The sequence below is a fragment of the Athalia rosae genome, chromosome 4, assembly GCF_917208135.1.
Source record: "Athalia rosae chromosome 4, iyAthRosa1.1, whole genome shotgun sequence".
NCBI lineage: Eukaryota > Metazoa > Arthropoda > Insecta > Hymenoptera > Athaliidae > Athalia > Athalia rosae.
The window spans coordinates 6,652,135-6,678,334 of record NC_064029.1 but is presented as its reverse complement, the minus strand read 5'-3'; the positions used below and the strand labels follow the sequence as shown (position 1 = coordinate 6,678,334).

At 42.8% G+C, this 26,200-nt stretch overlaps 4 protein-coding genes across 10 annotated transcripts; 1 reads left to right on the top strand and 3 right to left on the bottom strand.

Annotated features, from left to right (window-relative positions):
- Positions 1–1,660: 1,660 nt before the first annotated feature.
- Positions 1,661–7,120, bottom strand: LOC105692611 (regulator of G-protein signaling 17). Of its 4 annotated transcripts, none has more exons than XM_020856219.2 (5): positions 6,085–7,120; positions 4,487–4,812; positions 4,269–4,277; positions 3,087–3,483; positions 1,661–2,666 (listed from the first exon to the last, which is right to left on the bottom strand). In XM_020856219.2, exons 1-5 carry the CDS (start codon positions 6,091–6,093, stop codon positions 2,379–2,381), a joined length of 1,029 nt encoding a protein of 342 aa, XP_020711878.2. In that variant the 5' UTR covers positions 6,094–7,120; the 3' UTR covers positions 1,661–2,378. The 4 variants fall into 4 exon arrangements, with proteins under 4 accessions (XP_020711878.2, XP_012267345.2, XP_020711879.2 ...); XM_012411922.3 differs by having other exon boundaries at positions 4,490–4,812; XM_020856220.2 differs by lacking the exon at positions 4,269–4,277.
- Positions 7,121–8,097: 977 nt separating this feature from the next.
- Positions 8,098–20,451, top strand: LOC105692607 (protein charlatan). Of its 4 annotated transcripts, none has more exons than XM_048653477.1 (9): positions 8,098–11,017; positions 13,200–13,305; positions 13,734–13,973; positions 14,688–14,879; positions 14,962–15,260; positions 17,361–17,872; positions 17,953–18,243; positions 18,378–18,482; positions 18,883–20,451. In XM_048653477.1, exons 3-9 carry the CDS (start codon positions 13,874–13,876, stop codon positions 19,616–19,618), a joined length of 2,235 nt encoding a protein of 744 aa, XP_048509434.1. In that variant the 5' UTR covers positions 8,098–11,017; positions 13,200–13,305; positions 13,734–13,873; the 3' UTR covers positions 19,619–20,451. The 4 variants fall into 4 exon arrangements, with proteins under 4 accessions (XP_048509434.1, XP_048509433.1, XP_020711871.2 ...); XM_048653476.1 differs by having other exon boundaries at positions 13,200–13,343; XM_020856212.3 differs by lacking the exon at positions 13,200–13,305.
- Positions 20,452–20,894: 443 nt separating this feature from the next.
- LOC105692620 (eukaryotic translation elongation factor 1 epsilon-1) lies at positions 20,895–22,049 on the bottom strand. Its single transcript, XM_012411940.3, has 4 exons — positions 21,882–22,049; positions 21,428–21,634; positions 21,242–21,337; positions 20,895–21,158 (listed from the first exon to the last, which is right to left on the bottom strand). Exons 1-4 carry the CDS (start codon positions 21,966–21,968, stop codon positions 21,027–21,029), a joined length of 522 nt encoding a protein of 173 aa, XP_012267363.2. The 5' UTR covers positions 21,969–22,049; the 3' UTR covers positions 20,895–21,026.
- Positions 22,050–22,581: 532 nt separating this feature from the next.
- LOC105692606 (inosine-5'-monophosphate dehydrogenase-like) lies at positions 22,582–24,954 on the bottom strand. Its single transcript, XM_012411912.4, has one exon. The coding sequence runs from the start codon at positions 24,764–24,766 to the stop codon at positions 23,192–23,194; it is 1,575 nt and encodes a 524-aa protein (XP_012267335.2). The 5' UTR covers positions 24,767–24,954; the 3' UTR covers positions 22,582–23,191.
- Between the last annotated feature and the right edge of the window lie 1,246 nt (positions 24,955–26,200).

Genomic DNA, 26,200 nt, shown 5'->3' with positions numbered 1-26,200 from the left:
ATTCTTCCCTCTTCATTTTCTCCTCTCTCTGATTATTTTTTCTATTTTTTTTTGTTCTACTTTTTTTTGTTTCTCGTTTTTGTATAGTTTTGTTTAGGCCTTGGCATAGACCACGCGCGTGTCTCTCACTCTTTCTGCAGACTAGATGGATCGATTATAATTCTTCAATAATTTATAATCTGTTTTCTTTGTGTATGGCGGTATGTATTACGCAGGCTGATGTGTATATAATTATATATAACTTTAATGTATAATCTTTGGCATAAGTAGAGTTGTACAGATCATTTTCAATTCGTACTCTATATATCGCGTTATACATTCATTGGTATAAAATAATTCATAAGTACCTTACGTTACTCCGAGGTATCCCATAACGCAACCATCTCGACATGTTTTCCGTTGTTTCATCCTTTGCAAATTATTCGTTTTATTCCACTCGCGTCTTGTTCTGAATAAATTTTACTATGGCTTATCATTTTTCATCGAGCGTGTGTGTTGTACGTATTGTACGTTCGTGTCGTGGCTGTGGTTACTTGTGTCTGTTTCCTCTTTTTCCTTTTTGGTTTTTTTTGTTTTTTTTAATTTTTTCTTTATTGCGATCAGTTTTCTCATGGATTTCGGTATGAGCGTCTGCGTAAGAGATCGACCACCGTGTGACTACTGTACTCTTACTCTCGATCATTCATTCTCTCTTTCTCTCTCTCCCGATCACGCACTGATTCTTTCGAAAATTCGATCGTTCCTCGCCATTTGTTCGATATTAATTATATATATATTAATATATGTGTGTGTGTATACATTATATAGTATATAGTTATAACGGTTGTAATTACAACAATAGTGGTAATAAGAGTAATAAAAAGTGACAGGTAACGCGTTCGGTTTAGCCGTTCCATGTTTTTATATGTAATCGTCGCATGTTGTATATAGTGTTCATGGAACAGACATTGATCTATTATATTTATGTAGTATTATTTTGTATACATCATTATCATACTTGTAATTATAATTATTATTTGTTGTTATTAATAATATTATTATTATTATCATTACTATTATTATTGTTAATATATACGTTTGTTTGTGTATTTATTATGTAATATTCCATTTATTATATATATTTATGTACTAGAATATTTGTTACGAAACGCTCATCATTATCATCATCATATCGTCATAATCAAAATCGGCAACTGATCAAGGACACCATATTATTTCGTACGGTGTATACTGCAGGAAATTTGCAGTACATGTAAACTATATGTATAATCTGTATATACTTATTATTATGTATGCATTATTTATATATACCTATATCGGCCCTTGAAGCGACGCGTTACGTAGTTCTATATATAATAGTATATAGGTATATATATAAGTCGTGAACTTTGGTTGTGCGTATTTTATATAAATCTTCGTTTAAATTTGTTCGTTTCCTTATTTTTTTTTTTTTTTTTTTGTTTCTTTGTGTTTATTTAATTATAAATAATGTCGTTATTTCTGTTTGTTTTGTATTTTGTCCATTTTTTTTTTTGTTCCTCCAATTACTTGATTTAAATTAATTACTTTTGTTTTTCATAATTTATTTTATTCGTTTATTTATTTATTTTTGTGTATTCTCTTCCCCTCTTTGTTTCAATTTTTTATATACTTGTTCTCCCTTTTGTTCGTTATTATTTATTGATTTATTGATTTATTGATTGTTGCGCGTTTCTTGAGTAATTATATATTATTTTATGTATTTTATTATTACAATTATATATATATATATAGGTATAAGATCCTTGGATTTCGTGTATGGAGCAGCAGCCCGCTATATTTTACCCTATAAACGTCTCAATTCGTCCTTCGCGTACATATATGCCGCAGCACCGCTTGTGCATAATTTTTCTCTTCTACGTATCCTCCCGAAATCTCATCACTTTTGATTCGATACTTCATCTTTGTCGCGTCTCGAAATTCTGTGCATCAGGCAGCTGTATTATTTCACTTGATTGTAGCCCGGCCGAAGCGCAGCTTTTTTATTCATCGTTCGTTCCGTTCTTCTTTCTATCTCTTTTGTGGATCCTCGTCGTCTTGAATACCTAACGTCTACGCATCCCTTAGAAAATTGTCGGAAGAAAGGAATCGAAACGTTCCGAGTAAACGTCAGCGCGTGGAACTCAATCCGTCAAACTTTCGTTCGTTATCCAAGATCCTCTCCCGAAATAATCATCGTCAGGTGTGACTGCCGGAATCTTGGAGGGGGGCTACGACGTGACGAGGGGGACCGGGTCATGCCGCGATTATCCTATAGGTAAATGAACACCTACGATTCCATTCCGAGTATCTGCATCTCCGAGTCTCGGAAGATCCGCGGGGATGGAGTCGGGAATGGATTACGTCGCTATGGCGAGTGCGCGATCCTTATCCCTCTCCTTGTCTTTATCTTTCTCCTTAGTCGACCTTGTCTTACTGCGAGAAATACCTTGTTCGCCGCTCGAAGGGCTCGGTGGACCGCTACCGAGGCGCGCTACTCTTCTGTAAATGTCGCTGTTCACGAAACGCGGATAAGAATCGCGGTGCATCAGCGTGTAGATTTGAAGTTGCGCCTCGTCGAACGTGTTCGGCGTTGGCTCCACCATGTTCCTGTTGACGATTTCGCGCACCCGGGAATCTAGACTGACCTGAAATTCGTTTATCATCAGTTTCCAGGCGCCTCGACCGAGTCTTAAAATCTACAACCGCGTTTCGGCAAAGGAGCGACGCGACAAAAAAAAAAAAAAAAAATTCAACATCGCCAGAGAGAATGGGGCAAACGAGTGGGAGTGTGACTCAGTCCTTGTTCAGAATGAGCCTCTCCTTCGCGATACCGTCGAACTCCCGTCCCTCGCGAAGCGGGCTCGAAAAATTACGGGCGTAATAAAGCAAAAGAACAAAAACGTTATAGGTGCGGGATGAGCGGCGAATTCCGCGAGGTAGAGTGTACGGTCGCCGAATCAAGGTCACCTGGCCAAGGTCAACGGGGAGGAAAATCCCCCTTCACATGCAGCGGACACACGTGTACGTTATTGTACGGATACCTGTTAAGTGTGGGACATACTAACTTCTTTTGGCGAAAGGATCGATATGTAGTCCTCGTAGATGTAGCGAGCTTTTTCCTCGATTCTTTCGGGGTTGCGTTCGAGTTTCAGTTGTTCGCAAGCCAGCCAAAAGGCGATATTCTCTTCGCTGTACTCGCTGACGAGAAATTCGCGAAACAATTTCCTCCCGGCCGCGCTGTGCATGAGCCTGTCGAACGAGGATCCCCACTCCCTAATTTCTTCGAGACTGGTACAAGAGACGTCGCTACTTCCGTCGAGACCGTCGAGACCGTCTCCCCCAAGGTCACCCCCGGCACCTCCACCGGAACCAAGCTCCCCGCCGCCGCCTCCTTTCTTCTTTCCCTGTTCGCCGGAGTTTCCGGCACCACCCCCAGCACCTCCACCTCCGACCGCAGCCAAACTGCGAGCATCAAATTCCATCGCATTTATTAATCATGCTAATCACACGAAACACGTTTCCCCTGCACCGATCTCATTAATCAAACGACGGTTGCCTAAACATCTTTCTTCTCTTTTTCTTGCCCCCTACATCACCCTCGACAAAGCCCTGGGGGCACGAACGTTGTGTTTCTTCTGACTTGCCGGAAGTGACCGTACGCCTCAACGACGGCAACTCGATCTACTTTCGTGACTACGGCGCACGGACGATATGGCCAACTCTACGTTCGCCACGAATCGTTCGTTCATCGAAAAACGAACGTAATAACGGATCCGTATTTTCTTTCTCAATTATACCAGCGAGATATTCAATTAGAACGTCAAGATAACAGAGAGAAAGTTTCCGACTCGTGAATTGAGTTTTAAATTCGAATTCCAACGGAATCCAAGTTCGAAGTTCGATAATCGGAATCGAAACGATAACGGCGACCTTGCGGTACGGCTTCAGCCCTTAAAGTAGTCTTCAAACTTTGAATAATTGAGTATTCGACAGTTTAACTGCTCAAACTAATAAAACTTCGATTCGGTGAGCAAAATATCAGTTTCGGAGTAGAATGTAATAAAGTTTTGACGCGTGTCAAGTTAACCGACTGCAAAGCGGAATGTTCAAGTATAGTTCATAGGACGGCTCAAGTTAAACGACCCGTCGTGTAACTAACCATACCCAACCCAGCCTGACTTGACCTGCCCTATCCAATAATCTGTCCTAAAATTCAAGCGAAATTTTTTCACTGTATTTCAGCTTACCACTTATTCCTGTGTACGCAGCATGAAACAGAGAAATTGCAAAAATGTATCAAAATTCGAGCGCGCATTTATCTGCTTATAAGCGGGACGAGAAAATATCTCAATCTCTTTCAATGATCGATAAAAAAAAGAAAGCAACGAAAGACGGTAAGACGAGACGAAACAAAAATGACCATGCAAGGGGATGGGGAATAAAATAAAGGTAAGAACGCCAATACCACGAACAACTGCAACAGCAGCACCAGCAGAGACAACAATTGTCCTTCTTCGATCTCCCCACGAAAGCATCGCGTGTAGCGGCTCGTTGTTGTTGTTGCTGTTGTTGCGATTGTTGTTGCTGCTGCGCTTGTTGCTGTTGATGCTGCTGTTGTTGCTGCAGTTGTTGCTGCTGCGTAGATTGTTGCGGATTGTTGTGCTGAGCCATATTTCCAGAACCTTGCGACTGCCCCTGGGATTGGCTTTGCGCCCTTAATCGGCAGCCACCCCCTTCTGTCCCGTGACTAACGCCGATCCCCATCGCAGTTGCACCGATTCCGCTCGACATCTGAAAACGAAGTTTTTATCTCTCACCCTCACGATAAACTGTCAAAAATCTTGCACAACTCCGACGATGCACCGCGTTGCGGTGAAAGATTTTTACGAGAAGAACAGAAACTAACGAACGAAAAAAAAAAAAAATCGCAAAGCTACGCGTGGGAGGATAGCGCGCGAGAAATTGTGGGCGTTCGAGTGACTGACATTTGTTTACCGTGTAATAACTCCTTCCCGAATTGAATGGAAGTAGAATCGCGTTGGTTGAACGAACCAACCGCAAGTTTACCATCGTGGAAAATCGTGTATACGGTACAGCGTCGTAGCGATACCATTTTTAAACGGGACTTGTGTATATACGTGTATTTTAATTTTATATTTCACACCCGTCGGACTACCCGAAAGTTGAATAACGCGATGAGAGAGACGCGCGAATAACGAGAGATTGACAAAAATCAATATCTATATCCATCGGCGCACGATGTTTTCCAAACTTTGAACACGTTATTTTTACGTACGCACTTATCGTGCGTCAACGCGCGTATCGTACATCGAGCGACGAATTCGAAACGAATATATAGACTCTACTTGATAATCGTTAAACAGGAATGGAAGAATCGTCGCTGCTTTTTCCGTTCGGATAATCCAGATGGATATCGAATATCGGTGCGAATTTGAATAATTTTTCGAACCGCGTCGATCGAAGTATAATCCGTCGAGTATTTCGCCCGTGTGTCCCCTACGTCCGCGCGCAACCCCGGGGTCCCTTTGGGCTTTGACAGCTCAGTTTTAACCGACGATGATCCCCGCGGTAACGAAGCAACAGCGTGAAAACGAAACGTACGCCATCTGACTACCGCAAAATTAAGCATACGCACCCACACATACGTTAAACAAACGTAGTCGAAAATTATTGTAAAAAGAAAAAAACAAAAAAAAAAAAACAAAGTACAAGGAAATAAAAAATCCACGTATACGTGCGTATGGGTAAATAAATAATGCGTCGTACATGTCTCCGTTTTCAAAAGGCGCGACCTAGTTTTTCTCGCCTCCGTAACGCAATGCCGATACCGCGAGGCCCTTCGCGTACTTTTTATCATTTCCGATAAACATGACCTTCTTTCGAGCGTGCGATATAATTATCGAGTGACGGAAACGAGTTTGGATTTTGTCTCGTTTGGATTTTTTTTTCCACTCCCATTTCGCAGCTGTTTTCGTTTTTCGCGAGGCCGTTACCGTTGTCGAATCTAACACCTGATCGAAGGGGATGAGGTCGTTGACGTACCTCTATCATGTTCCATGCGATTGAAAGCGAGTCCAGCTCGCCTTCCGCGTAACCAGTTGCTCTTTATCGAGCAACGTCGTCGTTCGTGTTCGAGGTGTTCTCGTTGCAGGTGTGTCGGTTGCGGGTGCGGGTGACTCGTCGTGATCCTTAGCCTGGTCCTCCGGGGCCACCTCGCCGGGCCTCGCCCGAACCCCGCATGCTCCCCGCACCCCGTCAGCGTTACACCTAATAGCTGCGACGGACGACTGACTACACGTCACTACACAATTATTCACCTGCCGATGCAGCACCGCGATATTCACCGACACCCCGCACCGGTTTTTCCGATTTCCATTCCTCTTTGTACTTTCTGTTTCCTAATATTTTCTCTCGGTGAAAAATTTTCGAAAATAAATTTCTACGAATCAGGAGGCCACAGAACACGGATCACGAATCGTCAGCGCACTACACAACCAGCACAGCGGATTATTTATCACAAACGAAGCGGAACACTTCACCCCCGATTCACTGCGGGCACCACTGCGATCATTTTACTCGTCGACGAACACCGGGCGGTTGCCAGTGCGGGTGTTTCATCCGCGACGGAGATGACGTTTCGCGGCCGTCTTTCGGGTCTTATTTTCGTTCGGGGTGTTACGCCGATGACCCTATTTCATCGGAGGGGCTGTAGCTCCGAAGTGGCGACAATGGGAAACGCTTTTCCTGCCGTATTCCGCGGTGTCATTCCTCCCGTAGTTTTTTTTTCTCTCCCCTTGCGGGGACGGGGTGCTGCAGGGCTTATACTCCGTTCACCGGGAGGAAGAGAGTAGCCGCGGTTATCGAGGGAGGACCGGAGGGAAGGAGGATGGGAGGGAGGTAGACGGCCCTAGCTCAGCTCCGGGATCCTCCGCGTGCTACCGAGGCTTCGCGTCGTCTCCTCGCGATCCATTGATGACGTTTTTCTCGGGACGGCGCACCTCGCCCGGGGTCCTCGTTACCCTCGTCCTCTTCCTCCGACCCCCGATAATTATTCCCGTACTCCCCCGTGGTTCGTTTTTTTCTTCTTTCTCTTTTGTCTTCCTTTCTTCTCAATCTTTGAAACTCTCTTTCGCGTCTCCGCGTAAAATACAATCCGATATCCGCCAATAATTTTCCCGCACTTCCGTGCAGCACAAGTGTCGTTACTCGTTTACAGGTATGTACCTTATCATCATCGTCGTCGTACGGTCGTGTTATTCGTTGTCGCCGGTGCTGCTGCCGCTGCTGCCGCTGCTGCTATCGTCGCTTCCCCGTTATAGTCGTCGTCGCGGTTGTCACCGGGTCGGAGTATAACGACGGACACTCTTTTCGCCTTGTATTTTCTGGACCCGTTTAGACCCGATATATTACCGGATACGTGTTTCTGGTGGTTGGTATATCCCGGTATCTGGTGCTTTTGCTCGTCAGGTTGATGGTATGCGATGAGTAAAAATAGTTTCTCGGTTCGTTGGGGTGTGCACGGTGTGATGTGGCTTGGCGCTGGCGCTGCCGCTCCCGCACCCGCGATGGCAGGCGCGGTGGCTCGCCGAGGAGTCGGGTCGAGTCGGGTCGAGAGTTCCCACGTATTGATTGGCGAGTGGCTTGGGAGCGCCTTCGCACCGGTCTAACACTACCGTCGACGTCACCAACACTAAAAACCGACCACGACGACGACGACGACGCCGACGACGACGACGACGACGACGACGACGATAACGACGATAACGAGAAACGCGCGCGATGAATCGAATCCGGAAGAACGAAAGTTGAATTTCCCGATCCGACGGTCGAACCACCCCCCGTAGGTGCACGGATCGTTTCCCCCCCTGCCCCCCTCCCCTCCCCTCCCCTTCCCCGGAGTCCTTGACCTCGTAAAAAGAGGGACGAATACGGCGTCGGTTTACCGATCAAAAGGGTTCGAGGGTTGTACAGTTTCCGGCGGTGGAAACGCGCGGAATTATCGCAACGAGCCGGGATCCCGATACGGGGGATCGTACGTTACGCACCGGCGGATCTCTCGCGAATAAGATATACCATATAAAAGTAATGGCCCTGTTCGATATCGGTGCTGGAAGACGGACAACTAAAACGCGCGCCAACGCTTCAACGACGCCGACCAAGATATTTTTACTCTCATAATAACAACGAGGCTTCTGTTTATTTCGCCCATGCCACTATACTATTTTCCTCGGGGGCCTCTCTCTCGGCTACGCCACACCGCTTCGCCGCTCCGCATATTATCCACGAACTCGCCTTGCCGATATACCCTGTACGCGACGTAGCAGCAGATGCCATCCGATCGGAGTTCGGACGGAGGCGGCAGCTACGGCTTTTTCTTCTCCACTGTTTTACAATACCCAGCAATTCATCTCCTCGTTTTGTCCCTCGCCGTAAACTCGTAACTTCCGCTATACCTTGATACGATTCCGCCACAAAGCTACGCCTTGTTACACACCGTCGCTGCAGTCAGCCGCACGCGGTTCTAAAATGAAAAGAAACAAAAAAACAGAAGAAAACCCCCCGCGAGATAAACTAAAAAGTCGGGGTTTAGGGGTGGGTGCAAGATCCGCATCCGTTTTCCTTATACAGACCTAATACGCCTGCTGATATCCAGATGTACATGATACAAGATGCATGAATAATAAGCATAATAAAGCGCGTCTTGTCACAGCGGGCGTAATCTCCGCGAAGAAAAGAAGAAGGATCCTTGTATCGTTCAACAGGAATTGCGGCCCTTATTTTTTCATCCTCACCCCCGACCGACGTATATACATATATACGAATATATCGTGCCTTCGCATACCTGGGTATAGGTATATACGTATATATTCTACGTGTACATAAACACGAACGTGCGGCAATCTTTATTGAAGCTTGCAACAAATCTGCAACCCCCTCTTGATCCCTCGGCTTATCTCGCGATTTGCGGAGCCGACCTTTCGCGTATATGTATATACATGCATACCCTGTACATGGAATATGTAATACAGGAAAGATATATATATACAGAATTCTTTCGGAAGCTCGCAGAGTACATACTATACGTGCACGATATACGTACACGCGAATACGAATCGCTCCATCTGAAACGCGTGGGTAAAAATTCTTACCCGCGGCAGCAACTTTCACGTAAATCTCTATATGTATTGTATAAAGTATACCCTTGTTGCCGATCGGTTCGGTCATCTGAATTCACCGCAACCCTTAAAACTGGGTTGAAATCTCACGCCGTAAAATATCTCGGGGCTGCTCAATTGTATAACATAATAATTACTTTGCCGGTGATCCGTAACGACATGCGGTTCGATGGGTATTCCCGAATACACATATATGTACTTGTATCCTTTTCCATCACGATTGTTATTTCCAGGTACAACCATATAATTGCACTGTTTTGCGATATACTTACGTGGCGTTTGTATTTCATGTTCTTTATTTCATGCCCAATACCAGGGGGAATATATATTTATAAATATAAATCATAAGGGGAATAAAAAAAAAAAAAAAGAGTAGCAGCGTCGCACGTAACATGGCGTGTCGTTGGACTTACTGCTGGTAGACCTTCCCGACTTCTCGCCCGTAATGACGCCCAGAAAACGGCGTTCGTCGGACTTTGAGAAAATTATTCGAGTTACGAAGAAGGGTGTACCAGCCCATGTGACGGTGCAGTTAAGGTCGAGTCATTCGCGCAAGCGTCGAACGTCATGTATTCGAAAAATCATTTCACGCGTACGGTGGTCATTTCGTCCCGAGTCACCCTTTTCCGTGGACTTCGAAAATATACGTATACCTCATCGCTGTATCTCCTCGATGGGCGCACACACGCATTCGAAGAGATAAAATCGCCGCCGTTGTTGTTGCCGCTGGCAAATTTTCAAGCGTTCCGGGGTGTCCGGAATTCCGTCGGAGCATTTACTGCACGGTATTGTTGCCGTTTAGCGGGGTTCAATCATCGCGAAGTACCCAGTTCTCTGCCAGCCTTGACTCCCCCGTTCTAAAATAATACTTCTCTTCAACGAGCCTGTAGTAGAAACCCCTTGCGATTCGCGTAAAATTCAACCCTGAAAACTCTCCGGTATATATAAGCAAACGTTTGTAAAATTTACCAAAACACCCCGGGGGTTGGCGTTCTGGGTCCCAGCTGCTCTTAGTCGCTAATGTACCGAAACTCTTCCCTCGCTCTCCTTCTTCCCCACAAATTATTACTTTAAACACCTACATTATATATTACATCGAACGATCTACTCAACGCCAAATCGATCGTCTCTCTTTCCGCGAGCGAGGGTAGATTACACCGCCTGAGAAAATAAATGAGAAAAATCTCCTTCGAACCGATACCGCCGAGTCTTACTCATGTCGGTATACCCGGTAATATTATCCTCCTGAAACGAAATAAATCTTAATCCATAACACGGTTGTACCTTTTCTTTGTTTGAGTTTGATATTATTTTTCTTTTTTTTTCTATTCTTCCGACAATTTATAACCCCCACGCGCCAAGGGTGTTCTTAGAGAGAAATTTTCGGTGCCCTGTTCGTGGATTACACACATAAGGTAGAGAAGCGCAGGCGGGTGGGTTGAGAAGGTTGAGGGGAGTTGGGTTTTGGGGGGGGCGGAAGGGGGAGGGGGGAGGGGGGGGGGTACGCATCGCGGACGCAGGACGCACAGGCGTAGAGACAGGGGCATCGGCATGGGCATGTGTACAGCCGCCTGGCTGTACGGGATTGAATGGGCGAGGGGTGGTAGATGTTACCTCCCTCCTTCCCATCCGTTCACCGACCGACCGACCGACGGACCCCCTCCTAACGCCACCCAACCCCACGCCACCCACTTGCCACCCGACTGCCGCCGAGGAAACAACCTGCAACTCAACACCAGGAACACGAGGTTCTTCCTTGCCCAGATATTCATTCCTGGTCTTACTTCTGTTTCACCTACGTAAGTACAGTTGAAAAAGAACGAAAAAAAAAAAAAAAACCCAAATTGTATATACCTGTGTCCGTTACACAATGTGTGATAAAACTTTTCCATCCCTTTCGCGTCTGTGCTGCGTGTATGTGTGTGCGTGTGTATGTGTGCGTGTGCGTGTGTGCGTCAATTTCATGTATACGTCGAAAATACCCCTGCACCGTCGGATTCCCGTTGTAAATGTCGTATCCACTTAGACGAGATCCTCCTCTGTCCATTGGTAGAATCAAACAGTCGATGCGTCTTCCACGTTATTCGTCATGAATGCGAAAACCACCCCCCGAGCGTTGAGATATATTGTAACTCTGTTATTACTTGCGCTGCTGCCGCTATACACACCTACTGCAGGTGCGTTTATAAACCAGCAGCAACAGAATATCAGCAGCAACAGAAACCGACGGCGTACGTAGCGGGTAGACAGGCGCAATGGGGTGTCGGTGTGGTGGTTGTTGCGACTGGTGGTGAAACTACTACTAGCGGTTGTCTAGTGGGGCGCGTATATCCAGTCCTTCCGTCCGTCCATCCATCCCCTCGCATCGGCAGCATGGTACTTCGAGGGTCGAGAACTAAAAACTGCAGCGTAGCAGAGAGTCGGCTTGGTTTTTACGTTATGCACGGTTGGCGCGCGCGTTAAAATATGTTATGATGCGTGCCGTTGTGTTTTTCCAATTTATATCCTGGAAGACGAGACAAAACAAAAAGAGATGAACGGACAAAGAGGGTTGAAGGCTGGTTGTCCGCGTATTCCCATTTATACGTGTGTACACGTATACATGCGTCGAGGTTTCCTCCGCGTTTATCTGCGCGCGTCGTATAATAATAACGACGATAAAGACTCGAGGTATACGTTACGCGCGCAACGTTTTGTTCATTTTTCGTTCCATTTTCAAATCGGCCAAACTCACGGGGTGGCGCGTACCGGGGCCTTTTTATTCCCGTTGAGACTACGTATAAAATATCCGCATCGTCCTTGACTCGGTAGAATTATTTTCTCGAGGAGTTTCTTTCCTTGTTCGAAAGATCGCCGTCCCCTCGTCTCGTCTTTTCCTTCTTTCTCCTCCTTTCACGCGCTCTCTTTCTCTCTTCCTCTTTCACGATACGGGTACAGTGGCTCGCAACCCGCGATGAGCCCGAACCCGTAATCGTCGCTCGGCAATCTGTCGTGTCCCTTCTTTCCGCCTGTCCATCCCGCGCGACGCGACTACGAAAAACCTCGGATGTACTCGTTTACTTGCCTACTCTTCTTACGAACTAAACCGAGAGAATACGACGAAATACGGACACTACCGATCCCTATCCCTGTCCCTGTCCCTGTCCCTATCCCTATCCCTATCCCTATGCCCCTATCCCCGTCGTCTTACGGGATGCCCGATTCCCGTACCCTTCTGCACTTTCGGCATTAGCTCGGTGTATTTGCGTTTACATTTACGTCGGTATACCGTCGATCCCGTCCCCGTCGTTCTCTCATACATGTGCGTGCGCGGCGCATTTACGCCGACAGCCTCCTCCGAGGGTGTATTGATTTTCTCTCCCTTTTCCCTCCTGTGTATCCTCCCTACTTTTCTCCTCCAAATTCCCCCCCCCCCCATCGTACAGTTTCCCCCTTTCTTCCCCCACCTCTTTTATCCTCACCCTCCCTACTTTCCGTTCGCCCACACACGGACGACGTTGCACGAACGGCTAACGACGAAGAGGAACTTGGCCTCCTCGGAACTCCCTGACCCGCGATCAATACGCGTTCATCGCGTCTCCGGAGTTCGTTGTTTCTGAATCACACAGTGATTCTCCTTTGGGCCAGCAGCACTTTCGACATTCGCGCCGGGAATCCCGCGCTTATGACGCGCGATGATTCGCCCTCGCAACCTCCGCAGACGCCGCTTGAAAATATTACACGATTATCGTTCTCTCCTTTCTCTCTTACTTTCGTTTTGTCCTTCTTTATACTTGTTCTTATCGCAGGCACGCGATCTGACAAATTATACCGACGATCAGACCAAATTGATAACATCGCGATTATTACATTCGCTGTTCATATAGTAGCGCACGGCTCCGTTGCAATCATATGCGGAAATCTCCGACCAATTACTTTCCTCTAAGCCATTACCTGCAGCGTTGTTCCTTTAATTTTTTTTTCTTCGAATTTAATTTTCAGTTGCTCATTTTTACCCGAATTATACCATGGCCCGTGAAGGGGAGGGTTTTCGGGCCCTTGGAATATTTCTAAGAATACCCCATGGGAGTATACCTCGTAGTTTCAGGTATATAAACCTGATCCTTAAGGTGGTCCTTAATTTGGGTATTTTCAAATTTTTCATTACGATAGCCCTGAATCGGTTCGAAATAAATCACGAAAAAAAAATGCCTGCCAAATTTTCGACTTTGACCTCGAATATCTATTGAACCGATAAAGCTAGCGAAAAATCATAAGATACCTTTTTTGTAGAACGTTAAATTTCTTACAAAAAACCATGGAGTCCAGAATTTTAAGCATATATGTTAAGAACTTACAAAATTGCAAAGAACGAGATGACAAAACTTTGACAGCGGTGAGGCACGGGTTGATATTAAAATTAAGGCATGAAATTTAGCAGGCATTTTTTTTGATTTATTTCAAACCGATTCAGGGCTATCCTGAAGAAAAATTCGAAAATTCCCAAAATAAGTACCGCCCTATTAAATCCCGCAGTAGGAGGAGAGGTAAAAGGTGGACCGGGAGGGTGAAGTGGGACCATTAACGGAGTACCGATTCTCGGAGCCTGCCGCAAACCGGGCGAAGTACCCGGGTCTGCTGGGTGGATCGGTGCAACGGCACTGGGGGTGCAGGGGATGGAGGGTAGCGGCGTTGGAATCGGCAGGATCGACTGCTACGAAGATATGTTCAAAGAGATCACGAGGAAATTGTACGGAGAAGATCCCGATCATCGAAGTAAGAACACAGAAAACAATATAGACATACCTTGAATGTGAGAGGCAAAGTTTAAGGTCTCTGGTAACGAACTCCAATACCGATAATCGCGATTTTATTTCGACTATTTTCGTACCGGTTCTATATCTGGAGGTACCTCCATGTACATGTGTCGTATGTAATTATCGCCTGCAACGCGCGTACTATATCGGGAGGACGTACGGATGCGGGTTCCCGTTTATCTGTAAAAGGGCAAACGATTCAATTCTCGCAGTGGAAAGAATGCTCGAGCCTATAAGTTATATTTTTTCAACCAAACAAGTCGAACACGTACATTGCATGAAACTTTTTCATTTTTACCATCCATTCAAATAGTTGAGATTCTTACCGTACATGATGTACGCGACTGTACTCATGAATTAAAATTAGACGCAGGAAGTGAATACGAATGGATGACCGGCGGTATTTGGCATCGCGTCATAATTGCCTCCGAGTATAATGGGTCGGTCAGGAATAGAGTTCGAGATCTTGAAAATTCTCGGTTTGACCGCGAGGAACATTAAACATGAATGAAAAGCCCCCACCTGTGCTCCGGAGCGCGACAAAATCCATTCGCTCGTTCTAAACTATGAAAAAGGAATTCCTAAAAGTAGCTATAAGTCTTCCCGTCCCTTGACGTGAAAACGATCATATGGAAAATTTGTCCGTACTAATTTTCGACCCTCGTAACGACAGCGTCGAGCATACAAAACGAGTTCGAGACCTCCGCATCGTACAAGAACAACACGGACGACGATACGGCGAACGGAAACGATGGAACCGACGACGCGGGCTGGACCTGCGCTGAAGAAACACCGGATTGTATAGAGGGTAGCCGCGTTGCCGCTTACCATGCGGCAAAAGCTACCTGGAGATGTTGCGAATGCGGTAAATGAAATGAAACTTGAATTATCCAAATTTCCTATAACAAACATCACAACGTGTCGACTTGAAAATTTCAATCCCTCAGGCGAATGTCTCGGCGGTGGGCCCCGCGAGGTAGCTGAACATTTCCTCGGACTCCATCCCTCCAGGATATCCGTGGATAACCACGGAGGACGCTCTGCCGAATGTCGGAAAGAATCCTTGGCCGATCAACTTACCCACTACCTCGAACGAGTTCGAGAACGGGCAGAAAGACCCTCGCCCCCGGCCCGAAGATCTCAAGAAACTCAAACGATTCCTGCAGCCCTTTTACCCCCCTCAGCCAGTTTCCTTCTCCACGATATTCATGCCGCGACGTCCACTCAGCACTCGCATTTACATCAGGTATGTTGAATAGGATGGGTTCAGAGAATTTTTTTTTTTTTTTATTTTATTAGCATGGGGGCAGAATTTAAACCTTATAAAAAAAGAAAATTTTTCAAATGTGGAAAAAATTTGTTACTTGATATTTTGAGGTAGCCCACTCGTTTTTTGTATAAATAATTAATCAAGTGGGTACTTCGAGCAAAAAAATTTTTTTTTGGTCAAAAATCATAGAAAATATCTAAAAATTGTCGATTGTGATTGTTTCTTACTCGTTCACTGTTCAAAAATTTTTTCCTATTATTTTTGTAATTAGAGTATAAAATCAAGAAATGACATGCTCTTTTTTTGACTGTAAATTGAAGTTGAGTAAAAAACAATCACAATCCACAATTTTTAGATATTTTCTATGATTTTTGAGCAAATGATGAATCATTTTTTTATTGGGTTTAATATGCTTTTCTCAAGTATTTTGACTTCAGGAATCCGAATCTGAAAGAAAAATTGATCTATCTCTAAAATTGACCGAGTTATCGCCAATTTTCAGCTTTTTGGGGTCAAAAATAAAAAATTGATTTTTTGGTCTATCTTAATGAAATTTGAGCTCAGGAATCCGAATCCGACAGAAAAATTGATCTATCTGCAAAAATGACCGAGTTATCCCCATTTTTTCGCATTTTTTGGTACAAATTTGAGGATATCTTGAAGGGAAAAAATCGTAGCTCAATTTGGACAACGGATTCGTGTTCCTGAGGTCAAAATACATAAGAAAAATGCCATACGATCAATTTTAAAAAATAAAAATTTTTGTCCAAAATTTGAAAAAATCGTAAGGGGTACCCCTTGGAAAAATCTCAAATTTTGACCAAAATTTTTTATTTTAATAAATTAATCGTATGGCACTTTTCTTATGTATTTTGACCTCAGAAACGCGAATCCGTTGTCCAAATTGAGCTACGATTTTTTCCCTTCGAGATATCCTCAAATTTATGTCAAAAAACGCGAGAAAATGAGGACAACTCGGTCATTTTTGTAGTTAGATCAATTTTTCTTCCAGATTCAGATTCCTAAGGTCAAAATACGTAAGAAAAGCATAATAAACCCAATTAAAAAAATGATTTAATTTTTGCTCAAGAATCGAATTTTTTTTTGGTTCTTCAAGAGTAATCTCACATATAATCAGCTCAGGAATACAAATCTGAAAGGAAAAATCATCCACTCATGCAATAGATCGAGCAATCATCAATTATTCGCTGTTGGAAGCAGAAAAATTATAAGACATATCGATTGGTTTTAGTCGTAGACCCAGTTTGACTCGTCGCAATCCATGCATGGTTCGAAATATTCGAATTTCTCAATTCACCAGCGAACCCGAGCTTTGCTGGAGTCAGGTAGCTAGCAGCGTAGCGCTTTGTTGTGAGACGTCACCTTCGGGGCTCAGTAGAGGTGAATATTTCAAATTTCTCGGTCTACGAGGGAGCTCGAGCTTAGCTGGAGTCAGGTAGCCACAGGCGCGCGGTTTGTTGTGGTGCGTCACCTCTGCTCAGCTCCGAAGGTGACGTCTCACAACAAAGCGCTACGCTGCTGGCTACGCTGACTCCAGCAAAGCTCGGGTTCGCTGGTGAATTGAGAAATTCGAATATTTCGACCCATGCATGGATTGCGACGAGTCAAAGTAGGTCTACGACTAAAAGCAATCGATATGTCTTATAATTTTTCTGCTCTCAACAGCGAATAATTGATGATTACTCGATCGATTGCATGAGTAGATGATTTTGGCTTTCAGATTTGGATTCCTGAGCTGATTATATGTGAGATTACTCTTGAAGAACCAGAAAAAAATTCGTTTTTTGAGCAAAAAATAAATTTTTTCGCTGGAAGTATCCCACTTGATTAATTATTTATTCAAAAAACGAGTGGGCTGCCTCAAAATATCAAGTAACAAATTTTTTCCACATTTGACAAATTTTCTTTTCTGTAAGGTACGAATTCTGCCAGCATGCTAAGAAAATAAAAAAAAAAAAATTTCTGCAACCCACCCTAATGTTGAATCGATTTAATGTCCCTCGTCAAAGCTGATACCTCTCAATTATGTTCTCACAAATTTTATCTATTTTGCAGACTCCTGGTTCAGGAGGAACAACAGCGGGAGCTAGTGGGAAGAGATACGCGTGTCCTTATTGTCCGTACGGTACGGATAGACGAGACCTCTATAATCGTCACGAAAATATCCACCGTGAAGAAAAACCCTTCCACTGTTACGTGTGCTACAAACCGTTCAACCGAGCGGATCACGTGAAAAAGCACTTTTTGAGAATGCATCGAGAGCACAGTTATGAGCTCGCCAGAATACGTAGACCTACGGGAACGAGTTCGAAACCTTTGCAGGACCAGAGTAGCCCTGCGGTATCCGGTGGTACCGCATCTTCCGCTTCGCATCATCCCGCCACATATCCAACCCCGTATATCAACATCAAGGGATATCAACTCCATCCCACATCCACGACTAGCCTGTATCCCGCGCCGGGTATTCCCGCGAGTGTTCCCCAAACTCCGAGTCGTAGAACGCAGAACGGGGGTTGCGACAGCAAAAGTCATCTGAAGGGAGCCCTGAAGGGAGCACAAGAACGAAGGTATAACGTTCGTCCTGATTCACCTTTTTTTGAAGTCCTCGAAATTGTCGATAAATACTCCAAACGTTATTCATTCACAGGTACACCTGCTGCTATTGTTCGTGGAGTGGCGTTGACAATTGGTGTTTAAAACGTCATTTGAATACCCATCTGAAACCGTTCGCTTGTGCTTTATGCGAATACAAAGCTGCGCGTGCCGAACGTTTATCAACCCATGTCCTGAAGGTCCACAACAGAAGACAATGTTCGCGTTGTTCTTATCTCGCCGAGGATGCGGCTCAGCTTCAACTTCATCAGTTACACGTACACCGGGTAACAACCGCCAACGCTCCAGCGGCTCCGCCAACCCCCCGTCATCACCAACATTTGCAGTGAGTTCGAATTTTTATTATCATATTATATCAAGTCGAGCGAGGAACGATCGGTGTTCCATGTCGTGATCAAAGAGTTCAACCAGTGTAAGCCCCGTTCCGTTTTTATTTATTTATCATTTTTTTTCAAACAGACCTACCAGTGGGGGAGGACGACCACCTCCTGGTCCCCCTGTATTTCCCGCGCCGGCTCCACCGACCGGTACCGGTAGCATAATACCTCCGACCACGATTCTTGGGTGAGTATTTAATTCGGTAACAAGGGCGCGTTTCATTTTCCATTTTCCAATACATGCGAAATTGTCTCATAATGTTTTCCACGCACGAATTTGCAGCCGAAAAATATGAAAGTACACGAGTATTTTTCGATGGAAGATGGCAAATGAAACGAAATCAAAGGAGCATGCGGTTTTTCACCATTTTTAATAACCCATCAAAAAGTATTCTCTAACGACTTCTTTCTATTATCTTCGATGAGGACTAACAAAGTTTTTCGATTATCTAAATTTTCCCCTCAAACTGTAACGCATGTAACTTTTCGATGTTGTTGTATTCTCTGATATATCTCTCCTAACTAACACCTGATGTTCCTGAAATGATGCGAACGTAACTTATGGAGCAGTGCTGCGGTGGTTGCAGCCACGAGATGGTAGACGGTTTCTTTGCCGTGACCGCGGCAAAATTAAAGTCGCAGGATAAATTAATCTGCGAGAACTGCGGATCCGAGTTTGCCAAGAGGACAGGATTGAGGACTCAACGTGGATCAACGTTCTCCGGAGATGAACGATGCAATAATCTACAGGCAACGTACTGTGATAAATGCAGCGCGTACCAATTGGACGTTGGTACTTGTTCCGAAATGATAGACCGAATTACCGAGAACTACTTGGATTCCTGCAATGAGATTAAAATAAAAATAGAAAAAGACAGTACGAATTCAAGCGCGGATGAAAGCGTGCTAACTGGGGGTGAAAAACGCGCTCGCAAACAAAGATGGCCGCAAAAATTATCCACCAACGACGTGCAAGCGACAGTTCCAAAGATCCGAACCACCCCAACTAAATCGCAGACCAACGATCGAGACAGTCGCGCTAAAATTGCAGAGATACGAGAAAGATATTTAGCGCAGTTGGTATCCAGAAAGGGTTTGCTACGGTGCTACCGTTGTTCGAAATACGCGTCAGCGAGAGATTCGATGTGGGTTCCATACCACACAAAAGCTTCTCTCGCTCTTCACAATTTTTGGCGACATTCTGACTCAAAGGAGTCTCGGATAAGACGAAAATTGCGCGAACTCCGAGAGCAGCCACGGTCAGTTACGTTACGAGCGACGGTGTACACGCATTGCGGAGATTCGTTTAGAGGACTTCGGTGACGCAGGTTGAAGATCATGGCTGAAGAAGCGATGATATCGACCTTGGAACATTTCATTTTACAATTTAATGTAGAAAAACAGAACATTTGATACGGAAATGGAAATCGTATTATTAAAAATGAATAATTCAACAGCGCAGCCTTCAGATTTCTAACAATGCTTCGACCAATTTACGAAAGAATGATAAACGAAATGAAAAATAAAAATTATAAAAAAAAAAAATATATATAGGAAGTACACGAATTACTCAGAGCCTGAGATAATAGTGTCGCGATTATTTTTATCCCTTATATGCGCTAATATTTCATACCTGAATCAATACGACTACGATGAAGCTATTAGATTAAGTGCATATTAATATTAGGACAAACAGTTGTAATTATCGTTAAGATTTCGGTTCAATTCAAGCCAAGATATAAAAATCTTGGTAGTTGTTACGAGTTGTTAGGATTTTAAGTAATGCGGCTGATAATCGCAGACGCTATTTTCATTTTTCGAAACGTGCAACGACCATTTTTCTGCGAAAGCCTTGATAAAATAGTAATATGCGATATTGTTGTACCGTGTTAAGGTTTACCCATAATCACTCGGAGCAACGCTGACTACTTGTTAGCATTTTGGAAAATTAGAAATGAAATTCTTTGGCTCCGAGTTATTTATATAAACCTTTTCTATGCAGTGTTTGGTATTTGGGCGAAAGATAGATATGAACATACCCCATCTCGGCCCTTATTATAATCTGAGCATCTTTTTATATCGTGCTATTTGTACAAACAATTACCTTGTTTACGTTATTATATGAAATAAATCTATTAAAAAACTTACAAACTGAATGTGCATGTGTTTGTCGTTTGATGCCTCAAACTACCCGATAGTCTTCCGATAATTGAAACTTCGACTTGATCTTTCAACTAGAACTGCGACTTGATGTTTCAACTTTCCAAAATCCATTATTTATTGATTATGAAATTTATTTTCGTTGTATTTAGTTAACTCCAATGGCAAAAAATTGAGTCCAACGCTAAAAAGCAGTAGATTACTTTTAAATTTGACTTCAACATCGAATAACTTCGATGATACGAGTCAAAACCCGCTCAGGAAAACAAAATTAAAAATTGCGATGATCTTACAATTAATCAGAAAAATCATAAATCTTAGAATAATTTTCTTGACATGCTGATTAATATTTTCGAAGTACCGTTAAAAAGAAAACGGCTTGATCCGAAGTATATAGTACACAAATTGGGTAGGATACAAATAATTTCTGAATGAAATGTTGAATTTTTTGGGATTTATTGATAAGTTATAAATATATATGACAATGGTGAAATTTCTTAAATACTATCTGAGAATTAATACATATATATTTTAAGGATTTGACTCACTTAAGAATCCGTTGCTGGTGTTTTTATAAGTACAAGTGGAGTAAATCAAAATTAACTAATTCTAATTTTTGTTTCGATTCGAGATTTTGTTGTATATTGTCAAACCATCTTGAAACGTTGATGTATCGAGCCTTTTCATTATAGGTCAAATCTCTCTGCAATGAATAAGGGGAATGAGTCAAATTAAGTCAGTCATTGAACCCAAATTTTTTTCATATTTAGCTCAAATAATTCCCACCATTATTGAATGTAGAAGGTAATATAACACCACATCGGCTATGGTTTGCTCAGTTCCAGTAAAATAAGTATTATACCTGAGCGCATCATTCAGTTCCTATGAAATTGAGTAGTATTTGATTAAGGAATATGAAAAGTACAATAGAATAAAAATGAGATATTTCATATCAGCAATTGATAATATTACCCTCAGAATTCTTTTACAATTTACAGAATTATCAGCATAGTTGACGTATAAAACAGCATATTCTAGCCACTGACGGGTTAAGGCTTGTTGTTCTGGATCACTTCCAATATGTTTAGCTGGACAGAGTGAATTAGTTGCCAATGCTTGTACTATCGAACTAAACCCCTCTACAGATTCATTCTCAATGATGCTATCAGAGGCTACTATCTGCAATAAATGAACACATAGAAAAGTATTAGATGTATTTATCAGATGTATTGAGCAATGAAACGAACGGATGATGTAAGAAATTCATAGAACCCCATTCCATTGAGGAAATTAGGTAATAAGCAAATTGTGGAATATGATGAAGCCCAACGTGGAGACTGTATGAATAATCAGCTCTAACCTAAAATTGCGGTAAATGAACAGAGGACTAATAAATCAACATTCACATAATTTTGCAGATACTTACATTGTTCTCTGACATGTACAGATTTCCGGGAGGTACTCGCAAATATTCAGAAACTCTTTTCACACATTCCACGTTGCACAGTACCATTTTTAAAAGTCTAAACAGTAATACTGCAAGTACTTGCTCGCTCTTTTAAAGGGAAACTACTGATGTCACCTGCAGACGACCACAGAGGGGGGGTCACTGCAAGACCAATGATTTCCAGCCGCGTGCTTCGAGCCATTTAAATTCAAAATATCAGTAAGGTGATAGAATACACACACAAAGGAAAAATTTTTTACTGTTCAGAGGTTGAAATTCTATTTATCTGTTGAAATAATTGTAGTATAAAATATATATCTGCTAATACATAAATTTTGGATACAAATATAACACCTTTCCTGTTTTGGAATATTATGGAGTCACGCTTTATAGTTATGTTAGGTAGTATGGCAAAATACTTTAGAGTAATAATATATGTATGTATATGTTACCGTGAATGACCGAAATTAGAGAATGTCGACTTTCACCGGTGAATATCAACAGATACCAAATGTGCTCTGCATGGTGAATCTCAACATTTACCGGCGTTAGTCAGAAATGAGGGTATTTAGCAAATATTTCGGACATACACTAAGTAAGCGATTACGTGAATTTCGACATTCACCTGTGAGAGTCGACATTCTCCAGATTTCGGTGGTTCGCAGTACATATATACCTCTATAATATATGCAACCATTCGTGTGAATTTTCTTATGATTCTATGTAATTTTTCTACTGTCTTGAAATCCAAGTTGACACTGATGAGTTGAGTGTCATCCAGAGATTTCTAGTCCGTCATTATTATTAGTATTATTTAAGTACCTCAAGCCTTAGTAGAGACTGTGAAGTACACAGTTAATAGTTGGCCAAAACAAATGGTCATGTAAAAATTTTGAGCAGCCTGTGGGCACGAAATTATCATGTGCAAGCTAACAGAAATCTAGAAGAAAAAGACTTCTTTGGCAGTTGTGTTCCAGAGTTTTCATACCAGAATATATATCACAAAAATTTGCACTCAAGTTGCAATAAAACATTCGAGACTCACGTTGTTTACTAGATACTTGTAAGTACATTTTATGCTTAAAGGGAAATGATCAGAAATATCAATAATTTCTCATCAATTTTGGAATACAACATAATTACATAAAATACCATCAGTTTTCCTCTTGCTCTCACATGAATAAGAAATTAATGTTTCTGTCTTTACCATGTAAAGATGAGTTCAATATTCAATGCAAAGAGTTCATTAGAAATCTCCAGTTGATGACAATCTACAAATTTATTGGTAATTAATATAATCTTTTCTCATATGAGAACAGGCCATGTACATTTCCCTCTAACTGTGCAGACTGAGTTCTTCTTTCAAACTTGAGTTCACCGGTGTACATCATTGACCTCAAAACTGATATTGACTTGGCGCCAATATCCTGACAACCATGTTTAATCCCACACTGCAAGTAAGGGAGGAATTTGAGAACTGATCCTTTGTCCACGATTGACCCGCTGACCCCTTGAGCTACTTTGAGCTTGTCCATTTCATTATGGAAGTATCTATCCATAGCAGAACCTCTTGCATCTTCTCGATTCATAGCGTCTAAGGATCCCATACCTCTGTACTTCTTCAGGCGCACACCGTCGCTGAAAAAGTACTCTCCAGGAGCCTCGGATGTTCCAGCAAGCAGAGAGCCCATCATCACTGTGCTGGCACCCAAACTCAATCCTTTTATTATGTGTCCAATGGATTGAATGCCACCATCAGCTATTACAGGGACTCCAAATCTCCTGGCATACTCCGAAACATTGTATACCGCTGTTGCTTGTGGTCTGCCTACCGCCGTTACTTCTTGAGTTATGCAGATTGATCCTGATCCCATACCGACTCGTAGTCCATCTGCTCCAACTTTTATTAAATTTCTAGCTTGCATGCTAGTAACAACATTCCCAGCGATGACTTGTAACTCAGGATATTTTGATTTTATGTACTTGATCATGTCAATTTGGTATTTAGAATTGCCTTGAGACGAATCTAATACAATGACGTCAACTTTAGATGCAGCTAGTAATTGTAGTCTGTGTTTATCTGCTTCTCGAGTTCCAATAGCAGCACCAACCAAGAGTTGTTTATTTTCATCTTTGCTTGCATTAGGATAACTTCGATTCTTCTTTAGATCTGTCCTTGCCATCAGGGCAACAAGCTCCCCATTTTCATTAACTATTGGTAGTTTTCCCTTCTTAGACTTTTCCAAGATGGAATTAGCCTCTTGTAAGGTAACGCCAGAGGTGCCGGTAATAAGATTATTCAACTTAGTCATGACATTTTCAAGCTTCTGATTTTGTTGACTAGGAATATCTTCAAGGAAGTCGATGTCTCTAGAAGTGACTATACCAACAAGTTTTCCACCAAGTCTACCATTCTCAGTAATGGGGACTCCGCAGAAACCATGCTTTGCTTTGACATTCAAGACATCCACAACAGTGTGATTAGGGGACAAGACGACAGGATCACGGATGAAACCATGTTTGTATTTCTTCACCTTGTGGACCTCATTGGCCTGATACTCCGGAGTGCAGTTATGGTGAATTATTCCAATCCCACCGGATAGCGCCATGGCAATAGCCATGTCAGACTCGGTGACAGTATCCATCGGGGAGGAAACCAGGGGTACTTTGAGGGTGATTTTTTTTGTAAGAGGCGATGAAAGGTCGACCTCGTCGGCAGTGAAATCAATGTAACCGGGCAGGATAATGAAGTCATTATAAGTGAGTCCATCACCGGCAGCGAAGAGTTGAGCCGCTGCAAGTCCGTCCTCGCGAATCGGGAACTTCTCGTCCTGATTTGCGTCGTCAATCACGTAGTCCGCCATATTATTATTGTTTTCCGAATTAAAAGTGACTTATCTTCAAATACTAGCGTTACAGGCAGTATTTTAATCTGTTGCACACTGTCTACTCGGGCTGCTGCGTGGTCGCAGTACCGAAGTCGAAACCACGATGTACTACACGCGCACACTCTGAGATCGACGCCGACGAAATGACCGAGATCAACGTGCTCGTGGCCGGTTGCCACTACTGCTGTCGACAATACCTCTTTCTTGTCGATTGGTGCTGCCACATATTCACACCATCGAGAATTTCACACTAGGTAACTTTCCGCAGATTCAAATTTATGCCGCCAAATGTCGGCTCCAAGAGGAATTGAATGAACAAAACGATACACGTTACGATTGGGTATGGTTCCCATTATTTTCGAAAAAAATTGTCAGATCAAACTGCAGGAAAAACCTTTTGTAATTCAGAGATGGGTAAAATTCAACTTTGAATACGGATACCCGAGATTAAAAGGGATAATTCAGGTACTATTCCGATGCAGCGATATGCTAGTTTACATTGATGAAGATCGCAGTCATATAAGAATCTCAACATGTACAAGTTTTATTCAAACAAGATTATTCAAGATGATGTCGACTAGCTCCTTTCGAACAGTTGTTTTTCTCACCACATTTCGCAAATATTAAATCAGTAAAAGCCATTCAGGATTCATACAAGTAGCATTACATTATTGAATGGGATTCTATACGAAGAGAAGAATTACTTCTGAAACTACCTTCTACTTATCTTCAGGACTGGTTTCGTGTGACGCAACGTTTCGTGTTATTGGTGTGGGGCTTTTCTTCACATTTTCCTCGCTTGTCTCAATCGGATCCAAGCTGAAAAGTATAAATAATATATTTAGACAAGCAGCTTCCAAAACTTTCGAAATGGACGCGTTTCCACAACCACCCATGATCGCACAGTATGCGTTCAAGAGGTAGCGTCCCCAGCTCGCTTCGTTTTTTTATTGTGGAACGATCGCCCAGAGCCATATGAAACCACTCTGCTCAGCAGCCCTGGTCCAGCGAAGTGGAATCTGTAACATAGTAATTTGAAAAATGGGAGAAAATGAAAATAAATATTGTACTGAAAGACACATGGTATAGCATTAATTGTAGACATGATAAATTGCATAAAAAATTTCAGACATAAAAATTAGGAGTGTTATACAAATGGAATTGGCATACATAATTGGACAATAGAACTTGCACAAGACAGCACGCACATTTACATGTAACATATAACATATAACATATAACATAGAACATATAACATAGAACATGGAACATAGAACATAGAATATAGAAAATAGAACACAGAAAATAGAACATGAAATAAACAGATCATCATTGCATTAAATAGAAATCGAAAAACAGAATTAGGCAATAAAAAATGTTGGCTGCGCCGGACGATTTCTGCAAAGAGAA